Source organism: Pelodiscus sinensis, chromosome 13 (genome assembly GCF_052426305.1).
Source record: "Pelodiscus sinensis isolate ZL-2025 chromosome 13, ASM5242630v1, whole genome shotgun sequence".
NCBI lineage: Eukaryota > Metazoa > Chordata > Testudines > Trionychidae > Pelodiscus > Pelodiscus sinensis.
The window spans coordinates 20,690,207-20,703,353 of record NC_143064.1 but is presented as its reverse complement, the minus strand read 5'-3'; the positions used below and the strand labels follow the sequence as shown (position 1 = coordinate 20,703,353).

The 13,147-nt window shown below is 44.4% G+C and overlaps 2 protein-coding genes across 6 annotated transcripts in view; one reads left to right on the top strand and one right to left on the bottom strand.

Moving 5' to 3' along the window:
- COL4A5 (collagen type IV alpha 5 chain) overlaps window positions 1–7,298 on the bottom strand; it is a 143,488-nt gene extending 136,190 nt beyond the window's left edge. Inside the window, exon 1 of the mRNA XM_075940947.2 lies at window positions 7,076–7,298. Within this exon, the coding sequence (XP_075797062.2) occupies window positions 7,076–7,156 (81 nt within the window). The 5' untranslated portion in view covers window positions 7,157–7,298. The remainder of the gene's footprint in view (window positions 1–7,075) is intronic.
- A 184-nt stretch (window positions 7,299–7,482) lies between these two features.
- Window positions 7,483–13,147, top strand: part of COL4A6 (collagen type IV alpha 6 chain) — a 233,847-nt gene continuing 228,182 nt past the window's right edge. For 2 of the 5 annotated variants that reach the window (XM_075940946.2, XM_075940942.2), the window contains exons 1-3: window positions 7,483–7,735; window positions 8,455–8,549; window positions 8,682–8,730. In XM_075940946.2, coding sequence (XP_075797061.2) covers window positions 8,539–8,549; window positions 8,682–8,730 — 60 coding nt within the window. In that variant the 5' untranslated portion in view covers window positions 7,483–7,735; window positions 8,455–8,538. Of the gene's footprint in view, window positions 7,736–8,149; window positions 8,295–8,454; window positions 8,550–8,681; window positions 8,731–13,147 lie in introns of those variants that run through there. The other 3 variants (XM_075940945.2, XM_075940943.2, XM_075940944.2) reach the window with 3 other exon arrangements.

Below are 13,147 nucleotides of genomic sequence, written 5' to 3'. Positions count from 1 at the left end.
GTGATCGCCCAGCCCAATCCTCAGCTCCTATTGGCCGGTTGTTTCTGCCAATAGGAGCCGAGAAATTGGCCTGGGATGGATGGGTCAGCACAAGCCCCTTTCCCCTCCCTGAGCTGAGCGCCAAATGGAGGCAATAGCTTGCAGCTCTAAGTGATCTGGGGCTGCAGCAGGCAGTAAACCCAGCCTGCTTTGGGAGGGGGGTTCTGGCCAGGAGATGCTTAGGTAAGCAAGCACCTCCCACCCAGAGTCTGCCTCTGTCACCTGTGCCCTTCCAGCATCCTAACTCCCTCCCCCAAGTCACCATCCAAACCGTCTGCACTCCCCTGCCCCAGGTCACAACTCCCTTCCAGACCTTGTACTGCCTCCTATAATCCTCCCCCAGGCCAGAATCCTCTCTTGCACTCAAACACCCTCCCGGACCCTGCACCCCAATCTCCTGACCCAGGTCACAACCCCCTTCTTCATCCAAACTCCCTCAGACCTCACACTGTCCCCTGCACCCCAGTCCCTTACCCCATGTGCCCTTCTGTACCCAGCCTCCATCCTAGACCCCGCACCTCCTCCACAGAAAAGTGCAGCCCTTGACCACTTTCCAAAATCTTGGAGTCCCCGCCCCCAAACAAAAAATAAATCGCCCACCCCTGCCTTGGAGCTAAACAACAACAAGGACCAGGACTGACAACCAGGGCTCGCTGAGCGGTGGCGAGCCCCGCTCACCAGCCGCGCGGTTCTGCGCTCTATGCATGTGCAGATTGCTCTGTGCCAGCTCTTCCGGGGTGTAATCTACTCGCCTGTGGCGAGTAGATTACATTGTTTGTCGAGCCCTGCTGACCGTAGACAAATTTTACAGGACTGTGGGAAACTTTGCCATGGACATTAAGCTAATTAGAATCTTGCCAGACCACGGATGTTGCTGGACCAGAGAGGTTCAACATGTACTTTCAATTCAGCTTTAGTCTTTACTCTGTTGATTAAATCCATGTTATTTGCAGGTTCTCTCCCCATACTACACAACTGAAAATATTTTCTTTATCTAACCAAAACTCAACATGTTACTAATACACTCTTCCTTTCAAAAGTCAATGAAACTGCACTAAGTAGCACTGACTTCAGAAGTTCTCCTTCCCAGAGGATGATGGGGTCCATAACTTGGAGGAAGGAAACCACATTGGTCCAGAATTTGCTGTCTTCAGTCAGTGCCAAACTACAGAAGCAGTGCCAAAGTATGGACCATTGTAAAAGTTCACAATATTTATCCTGTGATCCACAGACAAATGCTTTATACTTTAGAAATTCAGGAATAGAAGGAAGCAGATGCAGTGTAACATTACCAGCTGCTAACTTAAGAACCAGAGCTGGAAGATAATGCTTTCTACAACAGCCAGAAAGCAGAGAATTTGAATCCCAAGAGATAAAAGCAACATCCCCTCTAATTTTTACCATGTGTGTGCAGAATACTTATGTGCACAACCAGTAGAAACACTTGCTGCCAGCTGAGGGGGCTTTGTTAATCTCCTGGGTGGCACCCGAATCTCTTCTGGGTGGCAATTCAAGCTAATAGAGAACACTGGATATACATAATCCATCTATCTCTAATTCTAGCAAGAGACAGAATAAACTGCTTGTTATCTCTCAGTTATTGATCAAGAAAACACAATTAAATTCTGATCTCATAACCGACATGGGCTAGATTGTAGCCATAAGTAATGTTAACACCAGCAAGCTTTCCCCCAGCATTGGTTCTGTATTGGAAAATAGAGACATGTGAATGTAATGAGCACTACATGTATTATTTCCTGTTTGGTTTAACATGTCTCTTCTTGAGAGATGGAAAGTGGTATTCAAGATTTCATTCTTTAGGACTCGAGAATAAATTTTTAAAAGCTCTACTTTTGAGCCCATGGTTCTGCATGCACAATAAACTATAGCTAAGTGGCAGCATTTAGGACATCTAATTGCTCGATTAGAAAAAGCAATCTGGGAGCTACACAGCCACCACCGCCACATCTTTTGCATGCAATTCTGTAACCAGAAGTAGAGTACTAGCACAAATTCTTCACTCAGTTTTAAAACAGCTGGCACATAGATGTAGGAGACAGGTATACGTACAAAGCATGGACAAGTTTTAAAAAGAAGAAACAGAGTTTTTACCCTTTATCTCAGTTTCTCAACTTGCAAATACAAAATTCCAACAAAGTCATGAAATCGCTTAATGTTTACTATACATTAATACAATGAGAAGGAACCTGAAAGCTGTAGACTTAAACTTCACCTCTACTCTGAAATTAACAGCATCTACCCCCCCCAAAAAACAACCCCCCCCCACACTTCATGCTACAGAAGGTAACGTACATGAAACTGTTACCTCGATTATCATTCGTTTAAAAAGGTTGCTTTCTATTCAGCTAGTCTGGAATTTACATCCACATGACAACATTGTTCCCAGCTGCACTACACCAGGATAGCATGATATCTAGAAGCAATCCAGTGGAGCATTAGCCCAGTTCAAAGGATTAGACTATAAAAATCTTTCATACCCCCAAGAAGAGTACTATGTTTGTTGCCCTCTGTTGAGTTGTGTTCATATCATTTGTAGGAAAATCAGTCTACTGTACTTTTCTCCAATTAAAAATAAAGCTAAGTACATTAATATAATAAATTCTGTAATATGATACCATGTGGGCAGATGTCCAAATGTTCTAGCAATACCAACAGCAACACAAAATGTATTTAATTAAATTCTTTGTACCAATATGTACTTAAGGGGAGAAAAAAAGTTTCCATAGCTTAAAGCACAAGATTTGCTATTGTCAAATTCCTAATTTTGATGTTTTCCCCTTTGGAATTTAGAGATTGATATGTAAAACTACATATGATATTAAGGAACAAAACATGTTAGATTCCCTACTGCAAAAGATGCATCTGAATCTAAAAAGTATGATGTCTTGGTATTAGATCAGTAATACTTGGGAAGACTTTGCTTATCACCACCAGAACTGTTAGAACCAAGTACCTTTCACTGGATTTTAGGTCTACTCTAATAATCTTGGAAGTGGATTAAAAAATATGAGTAAACAGTCTCCTTAGTATGTCTATCTGCAAAAGGTCTTACAGCAGAAGTCTACAAAATATAAAAATAGTCTGCAAACTGCATTTCATTTATATCCAAACTGCATTTCATTTATATCCAAGAGTTTCTCAAGTTCAGCCTTTTCATTTTAAAATTGAGTGCCGGTACATAAGGAAATATATTTTATGATTAATATCTTCAAATAGCTAAGATCCATAAGAGGACAAACAAAATGCATGACAGTTGACAAACCTGACAGTGTATATTGGTTTTCAATTAAACAGATAGTTAGCTCAGCCTTCCTATTTAAAAAAATGGGGAACGTTTCAGGTGAGTAATCAATATGTATTCACAGAATTAAGAGACTAGTATTCTGAATTCAAAGCACGAGTTTGGGTATCCAATTCTTCTTTGTGAACATGCAATTTTCAGTCAGATGGAGCGATGTGCATGTATAAAGGGCTGCTAACAAAAAGGCTGAAACATTGTGTGTGTTCCTGCTCCAAAGACTGAAATATAGTTACAGAACAATACCCACAAGAAACCAGGTTAAGTGTCACGATTTCTCTGTGGTTGAAAGTCAACAGCTGCATTAGAAAATATTGTTTTACAGGTCATATTGCACCCTTTTGAATGAAGAGCCCAAATCTAGAGTCACCTTGTATAAGCAGCATGTTCCTCTGAGACTCATGCAAGGCTAGTTAAATTCTTGCTAGCCAACCTGCCTTTCCACATCCTTATGTTTTAGGTCATGCCACTTTAATAGTCACCTGAAAGACATTACCATATCCACCGAGATGAACATTAGAGAGAGTCCATTTTCCTACCTGCATGTAAGTCCCTTGCTACCACTTCCATCTGTATTCAGAATTTGAGCTTTTACTAATGCCAGCTCATGCTAGATCAAATTGTTCTCTATACTTTATAGCTACAAAATTACTTAGACATGTGGATTAGTCACCAATAGTACAAACGCATATGCAATTTTACTAATGCCCGCTTTGTTCCAGCCTTGGTCAAACATGCACAGCTTGAGTACACTGCAAAACATTTCATGTGAAATAAAGCAATGAATCTGTAGAAGTGAGATTTCTTTATTCAACCTTCCAACCCTGCAATCTAGGGAAAGAGAAAAAATTTGATGGCCTGTGGTAATTAAGATCCAGATTCTTGCCTAACATAAGCCAGCACAAGTTTCACCCATTTTCCACCAGTAGAAAGTTAGTGCAATGTTCATTACTTTCAATTGGTGTTTTTTAAAAGCTATCATAGTTTAGTAACTGTCACACAAGTAATGACAAGGTGATCAAGTAATATCTTTAACTGGGCCAACTTCTGTTGGTGAAAGAATCTTTTGAGCTTACACAGAGCTCTTCCTTCATTAGAAGTGTCTTTCCTATTCTACATTTGCTGTGATGCAACTGAAGTGCCATCTACTATCAGGAGTTAATACCCCACATTTAACGGTATTTATTCAAGAACATAGTTCCTTCAAGCTACTCTACATGCAGAAACTTGGTTTTGGAGTCAATATGTTCATCATAGATGAGTTTCTAGGACATAACATATCCTTACTAGTGCGCTATTTTCATTCTGGCATAAGCATCCTTTTGTTCAGCAATCACACTACACTTTACCAGGTGACTGCTCTGTCAGCCTACCTGATAATTTTCCAATTGTTCTCCAACTGTTCTATGCCCCTCACTCTAGAGTCTTCAGTCCAAATACAAGTGTGTAAAAAGGAAACTAGCTTGGCACCTTTGCCAACTGCCATATGCTATACGTAAGTATATTCCAGGCCAGCAGAACATTCCTTTTCAGTTTCCCAGTTTATCCTCCCTAGCCTCTCCCCTTGTTTTTAAAATATTCCCAAGAACTCTATTCAAGACACAAGGTTCACCACTGTAAAGACAGTTGTGAATTTCGAGAGTCAATTGCTTTGATTTTGTTGCATTTGAATTGCTACACATTACAGGTTAAATATGTTAGTGTAGCAATTCTCCAATGAGGCTTACACCATTCATTATAAAGGCAACATAGTATATGGATCACAAATCCATCCAGTATGCATATTAACTTACCCAAGATTGCACTGAACATTGAAGTTGAGCAATGAAATCCATGAATAATCAAAATAAGCATGTACAGTTCTTCCCTCTTATGGTAGAAGATTCTGGTGCATATTTTTGGACAAGCCATGTCAGCTGCCTTATCTTAACTGAATGGAGCCATCATCCTAACTCCTATATAATCACCCTGCTCTTAGAGTGCATTGCTACACACAGTTATTTCAATAGTCTGGCTCTGGAGCAGGAAAATATAAGAAAATAATCATTAAGGTGGTTAGATCAATGGTTCCAGATACAAACTTAGTCAAGACATGAGTCCATTTTAGTCCACAGCACTAAGTCTGCTCCCTTAAAAACACCAGACAGTTTACCATTGAAATCACACTATACATCATACCCTTTATGAGGAAAAGGATCATCAGCTCATTAGAATAAATAGCCCTGGGGGAAGGTGGAAAGAACATGATGTTTTTATTTTTTTAAGGCCAGTGCTCTGCCTAGAAGTTTCGTCCTAAAAGGAAAATACTTAAAAATCAGAGCTATCAGAATGCTGTAGTTTAAGGGAGGAAAAAAATGGAAAAAGAGTCATGTTCTGAGAATCTCATGTCAATAGTTCAGATTTCAGTCAAGAAATGATAGATTAGCCAAGAAATGAAGTCTGATGCACTTTTCCTTTAACATACACAATTTTCATAATATTATCTCTCTAACTAAAAGAAATGATCGTGCAGCTTAAGTATTAGCCTTAGAGAAATGTGATATTTCACTTCATCATTAATTTCACTAAGTCTTATTTGGCTACATATGTACCTGTATACACAGCTAAACTACTTTTGTTGAGTATATTAATGAACTAGGCTATTACTTTTTAGTGAAATAATTACATTAACCCTACATCTTTTCTCCTATTCTTAAGGCCTAACCATTCCAATGAGCTATATGGTACATTCCCCTTCCCCAAAGGGGCTATAGTAGTCCAAAGTCATCTATTGTACATATTCCAGATCACAGCACCATCCATGCAAAAAGAGAGAAAGCGTATTTGTGTGCAAAAAGCAGAACTGAAGTACGCTCAGGAAAGCTTGGTTGATGCTCTCCGTGTCCTTGAGTCTCCTGAAAGTTCCTAGCAGGGCCGGGTCGGAGTGAAAGATGCAGTTGAGGAGTGGGTGGGGAGAGATGATAGATCACATCTCTCACTCACCTCCCTGGGGAGCTAGACTCCCGCCACCTTTGTGCTAGGTTAAGAGCGAAGCTGAAGCGCACACACAGTCCTCTGGGGTTAGCCGCCTCTTCCTCTCTCGCAACTTCAGTCTCGCCTCCCAAGTTGCTAGTTCAACTCGCACACTCGCAAGAGAGCACGAGTGGAGCAAGGAATCTCACGTGGAGCGCGAGAGAAAACACATCGCGTGCCTGTGGCTCATTACAGCTAGCCCCCGGGGGAGGATGGCTGCTGGGAACTAGAATGACCCTTACACACACACACACACACACACACACACACACACACACGATCGGGCCACCTGAAGACACCCGAGTGCAGGGACATCTCCCTTCCCCAGTTCTCCCTGTCGCGCCCCGCCACTGCCCTGCGCGCAGCGCCTTTCGGAGAGCGGCGAGCGCTGGAGGGGGTGTTGCGATGTAGCCCATCACCGTGGCCGGGGGCGCAAGGAGCAGCAGCGCCCTGCTCCCGGAGGGGGGGGGAGCTGCAGCCCGGAGGCGCTTGCCTGCAGCAGCTCCCCCAGCGCTGCGCGGCCAGGGCCGCCCTGCCCCGGCACAACGCGCCCTATTTTTAAGCAGCCGAAAGTTCCCCAAAGCGCCCATCCCTGCGGTTTTGGGTTACCCGGGTTATAAATACGAGACGCCGCCGCGGGGGGGAGGGAGCCCCCGGTGCCCGGAGCGGAGCCCCGGGAGATGGGGGGCGGCCAGCAGCACTTACCGCAGCGTCTGCGCTCAGCCCCCAGAGCCCCAGCAGCAGGCAGCCGGCAGCCAGGCGGCTGCAGCCCCGCAGCGCTGACATAGCCCGGCCGGGGCTGAGCCTGCGGAGCGAGCCCCCCTCGCGGCGGCCCTTTCCCCTCTGCTCCGCCGGGCAAACTTCTCCCAACTCCACTTCTCCCGGCCCTACTTTGCCCCCAAAAAAGGCAGGCGGGAGGTATCCCTCCGCCGCACTCTACCCTCGCCGGGCTGATGGGCAACCTGGAGAGAGGGGCATAGCGCAGGGGAGGGGGGGCATTCCTGAGCATTCATTTCTCGCCCCCCCCCTCCCGACAGACACCTGTTCGGCCGAGAGGTGGGGATCTCTGCGGCCCTCCTCTCCGGTCTAACACACAAAACAAACAACCTCCCCCCGCTCAGATGCCACTCTCTTCACAGGGGACTATTTGCTGCAGCGGAAGAGTCCCTTGGGGAGGCTGCATTTTAATCATTGGACGCCCCGGTTCGCAGGCAGCGGCAGAGCCGCTCGGGAGCCAAAAGAGAAGAGAAGCGCTTGGACACTCAGGTGCACGTTGCGCCTGGTTCTTCCTCACGGGCTGGCAGTAAACCGGAGTCACTCCGAATCTGCCCCTAGCTAACAGGGATGGAAGGCAGAAAACACCAGGTAACTTCCCTTCGAAGTGCCCGTCAGTGCCCAGCCTTCCTGGCGGGTCTAAAACAAAACAAAAAAGCGCCCCCACCCCAGGGCCCAGGCAAAGGAGGGGCGCCGTGTCTGGCTGCACTTTTAACCCACCAGGAGGGTGAAGCCCGCAGCCCTTTGGCGTCCTTTGCTGAGCTTTGATATACATCGGAAAAGTCGCCTGCTCCACACCCCGCCGCACTGCTGGTAGCGATCACCGTGTGTGTGTGTGTGTGTGTGTGTGTGTGTTGGGGGGGGTATCAGCATACAGCCCATACAAAGCAATTCTGATTGTAGGAATCTTAGGGTCACCTCCTTGTGTGAAAAGAATCTGTCGCCCCTTCCCCCCCCCCCCAGCATTGGTGGTAATAGGGACAGGTCGGGGGATGAGCGCGTGGGAAGCACTGAACAATTAGGTGTGTGTTGGAGGTGGGGAGGGGGAGATGTCTGTATTCGTGTGATTGACAGCCCTGGGTCCTCCCCCTGTCCTCCATTCCGCTTCTCAGCTGCCTGCTGCCGGGGCACTCCGAGGAAAGCAACTTTGGTGAGTTCGCTTTTATCTCCACGATCTGGCTTCTCACCCACGTCGCGGCTGCACTTGCTGGGCCCCTACGTGCAGAGGGATCCATGTGATCTGTCTCTGTTTCCCTCTCCTGTGGCCCCTTCTCCCTTGACCCGCTCTTTGCCCCCCCTCCTCTTCCCAGCAGACCGCAGTTTAGCCACCGGGCAGCGAAGCTTTCGATGAACGGGAGCACGGGGCGAAGTGTGGTCAGTGGCTGGGGAGCAGCATGTACACAGGGTGAGTGAGCCCCCCAGCCCTTCTCCTGTGGGGTCGGGCCGGGCAATGGTCTGGCTGGTTTTGCTTCAGCTCCCTCTGTGCTTTGGGTGCCCTGCGGGGGTAACGCGTTGTTTCCTTTGCCTCCCACTATAGGATTGTTGTTCTGGTTGCTCTCTGCCTAGCTGTGGAACTGGTGGCTGGGGTAAGTTTCCGATCCAGTGCAATCCCCATATGCTTTTTACTGACCTCTTTAGTGCTGAAGGCAGAATATGCATGAGTGGGGGAGAAGGGTGCTGAAATTAGAGCGTACCTGGGGATGGGGGTTGATTCAAAAACTCACAGCATCTGTTGTTTCCACCCATGTTGTTTTGCAGTGGTGGTTTGAGAAATTGTGGCCCGTACCATTTGAATGTGACAGTTATTTGGGATTGGATGGTGTGTCTGTACTTGTGCTAATTTTCAAAAAATTACAGTATGTGTTGACTGCAGAGGTAGGTTATCCGTGTAATTATACACAGAAATTGCATATCATATAATGCTTGCATCCCTGCAGAGCTCCATTGAGGTCACTGGGTCTCCATATGGGTACAGGGGATCTGACTAGGTACAAGGGATGTCAAATGCACAAAGTAAATACATTGGAAAAATAAAATGCCTTTCTCTTGTTCCACAGTTACTGTAATCTTCAGTATTGCATGTATCAACAGTTGGTAGAATAGGTCAAACAGAAGTTTAATTTTTGAGGGGTTGGTGGTCTGTCAAAATTCCCAGAGCAAATACTGTGCATTGTTACATCTGTACAACATAACTGAAGCGAGGTGCAGAATGCACAAGAATTACTGCCAATAGAAGATGGTCAGTTTAGTTTTGCTGAGCTTTGGTCCTGTCACATTTTACCATTTTATTCGTAGAGACAAATAAAATGATATCACATGCTTTAGACCCAAGGTAAAGAATGTAGCTTAGAAATGGTGTCACAGTTTTAATCACTTAGCAATGTGAATTTTCGGCATCGGCTGTGTAATGTATGGTACCTGTATTTTTAACAGATTGGAACTGAGACTTTTTCAAGTCAAGTGGTTTATTGAGCCACACAACTCCCATTAACTTCAACAGGAGTTGTATTTCTGAATCCCTTAGCTGGCTTTGAAAATCTCACCCATGGTCTAGCACACTGTATATGCCAGGAAATATCCTCTAATTCTTGGGACACATCAGCCCTGACCTTTCTGTATTAGTTATTTGTTACTGTTTTGGTTGCCTTGCTGATTCTGATTAGTTTCTACTTTAGCTTAGATCACAAGTAAAAGATCTGCAAAAGTGGTGAGGAGTCCTGTGGCACCTTAGAGACTAACTGAAGTGTAGGAGCATAAGCTTTCGTGGGCAAAGACCCACTTTGTCAGATGCAAGTAAAAGATCTGTTCAAGGGCTTATTTGTCTTTAAGTAAGTCCTTTTCTGTTTATATTATGAATACTACTGAGTCAGGAAATTAGGGCTGTAAAATCCCATTTAATCAGTTAACTGGTTAAACATTATGTTTAACCAGTTAACTTCTTAAATGAGAGTGGCCCTCCCCACCTGCTGCAGCTGGGTAAAAGCCATCTGCGGCATGCTGCTCCAGCTGGGCCATGCCCACCATGGAAAGGGGCTGCTCTAGCCAGCCTGGAGTGCTTTCCACCCGCAGTGGGTCCCTCTGTTCTGGAGCAGTCCCCTGCCCATGTCAGCTAACCATAACCCAGTAAGGAGGATGCTTACCTATTTCCTGGTTAATCATTCACATCCCTATAGGAAATTAAGGTGTCTAGATATTGTGAATATAAGTACAAGAAAATTATGTAATAAGAAATGATTCCCCTACTCTAATTTGTCAGTTTGAGCTGTTCAGGTACTGTACTGCTAATAAAGCAACATGTCTAGATCTCTGAGGAAATCTATATATTCTTCCTGTTCATTGGCAAATATGATTCTTCTGCACGCTGAATGAACTATAGAAAGATATCTTGGCTAAACATGTCTTGTTGAGTGAAGAGTCATAATGTACTGCCACTAGAAAAATGGATATGTGTTGCTCTCTTATATATTAATTGAAAATTTTGCTCTGCCTCTAATTTTATTCTCTTCCTTTTAGACAATTCATGGGGTATGGCACAGATCATGTATTCAGATAGGCATCTCTATTAGTTTCTGTGACTGCCAGGGTGTTTGACAAATAGAGCTACACACGTCCTCTTTTCTTTCAGTCCTAAAAGTCCTTTAGCGCTGAGTAGGTTCAGAAAGTGAACAATGTGTCACATTTCATAGGAACATTTGTTCTGGTTTGATAGCCTTATTTCACCAATACGCTGACTATTTTGGCAAGTACCATTAGTACAGTGATGTATTTTTTGCAAGGAGCTAAGATAGCCTATAATACTGAATGACTGTAATGGTCATGAAAGGTGCAGTGTTGGTTGCGCTGGAGATAGTAGTTGTTCCTTTCATTAAGAAAGTACAGAAAAGTGCAGGTGTACAAAGCTGGATAAAGACAACCCGGAGCCCCAAGTACATTATGTCATGGGGCTTATTCCACTCTACCCCATGCCTGCCCCTGGAATGGCAGTGATAGTGGCACTCACTCCCTACCAAGGAAGACAGTGGTGGAGGGCTCCCCATCTCCTTCGGAGGAGCAGGCAAGGATCAGGGTTGGGCCTCTCAGCACGTACGCCAGCAGCCTGGGTGTACGCCAGCAGCCTGGGTGTATCAATAGGAGTGGTCGGCTAGGTTGGGCCCACTGCAGCCTTCTTCAGCTAAACATCCAGGACTCTGCTGGGGTGCTGTTGGTAGGGATTCCAGACTAGTGGGCTTTGGCATTCATTGAGCTGCAAGAATCATTTTGCCCCTTTCAAAGCTATTATTTCACACTGTCAGTAGATACCACTGCAGCAGGTAGGCTTGGCTTATTTTCTCAAGCTTTGCTTTGTAAGCACCCCGGCTAGAAATGTAGAAAAGCACGGATCCTGATCTCAACCCATTGCGCCAGGAGCTTGGGCTGTAGTCTGTCCTTAGTAGCGTGTTTCCCTCTGTCACTTTGTGGTCCTTGGAGAACACAGCTGAAGCACTTTTCTATAGATGACATGATTTTCCATGTCCCTTCAGGCATTGATCTTTTTGCTGACACTGCTGGGAAAGATGCTAAACTTGATGTGTCACACTATTCACTAGGAACCATATTGAGACTACCAATACATCCCACCATAACCATGGTTCTTCAGCAATTCAGACTCAGAGCAGTTTACTTATAAGACAGAGGCTCTGCATATCATTACTGATCCCCCAGAGACTCATTTTTGTTGAAACTTTGAATGTGGACCGATCAGATGTCCTTTTTGTTCTTCAGCATTTAGCACATTATTCTGTAATGCATTCAGAATGGGCAGAAGTATCCAAGTGATTGATGCAAATGTCTTGTTGATGTAAAGATTAAGCAGAAAATTCAGCCCTGGCATAACCTGACTCAATATCATTGATGTTATTGGAGTTGTACTAGATTATGCTAGGCCATGATCAGGCCACGTGGTCCAGCTTCCGTACTGCCTTATAGTATCCAGAAGTGTTATTTCTGATTCTCTGTGCTTTAAATCAACATGTTTGCAGTACAAGTGTAAATGGTTTATAATATCATGTAGGTAAGGTATATTGGATCAAAATTAATATGTATTGTAACTCCTTATTTTTTGTTGAATTACACCAAGGAATAATAGTGATAGAAATGTAGCCGTGTTAGTCTGGGGTAGTTGAAGCAAAATGCAGGACAATGTAGCACTTTAAAGACTAACAAGATGGTTTATTAGATGATGAGCTTTCGTGGGCCAGACCCACTTCCTCAGATCAAATAGTGGAAGAAAGTAGTCACAACCATATATACCAAAGGATACAATTTAAAAAAAAAAGAATACAATTTAAAAAAAAACCAAGGAATAATGTGGTCTAATGGCTATAAGAAAAATCATGATACAGAAGAATTGACTGTTGAAAGAACAAATTAAAGACTTAACAGTGGCTCTCTTAGTCCTGCGTCTAACAATTCATAGTTCCTCTATATGTGGTGGTATGGTCATTAGAAGATGAAATCAAGTCCTAACTTCTTTGTTTGTTTTGATCATTTACTGTAAGAGGATAACCTTTTGATAGCATGATTGTTTCTTTAACTTTCCCCACTTTTATCTGACCTGAGCTTTTTCTGGAGAGAATTCATTTGATTTTGCTGAGGCCTGTATGGGAGACGAGTCAACAGAAAGTTTCAGAAGAAATTATATAAATTTGAATGTATATTCTTATACTTATAAAATGAAATCTTCATCCATTCACTAGGTAAGATAGTTACCCATCAGCCATAGGAATACTTAGGGGTTGAAGCTAGGAATGTGAAAGTGCAACTAGGTACAGTACGTGGTGAACTGATGAGCCTATGCTCAATGGTTAATGTTCACAGTTACACACAGGCTCCTATCACGGGCAGGGAGCTGGATTAAAAGCCACCTTCCCATGTGCACCAACTCCCGCGGAACCAACTGCCACCCCCAAATGTAACCATGTAACGCAGGAGTGGGCAGTAGTTTTTGACGTGGGGGGAGGGTAC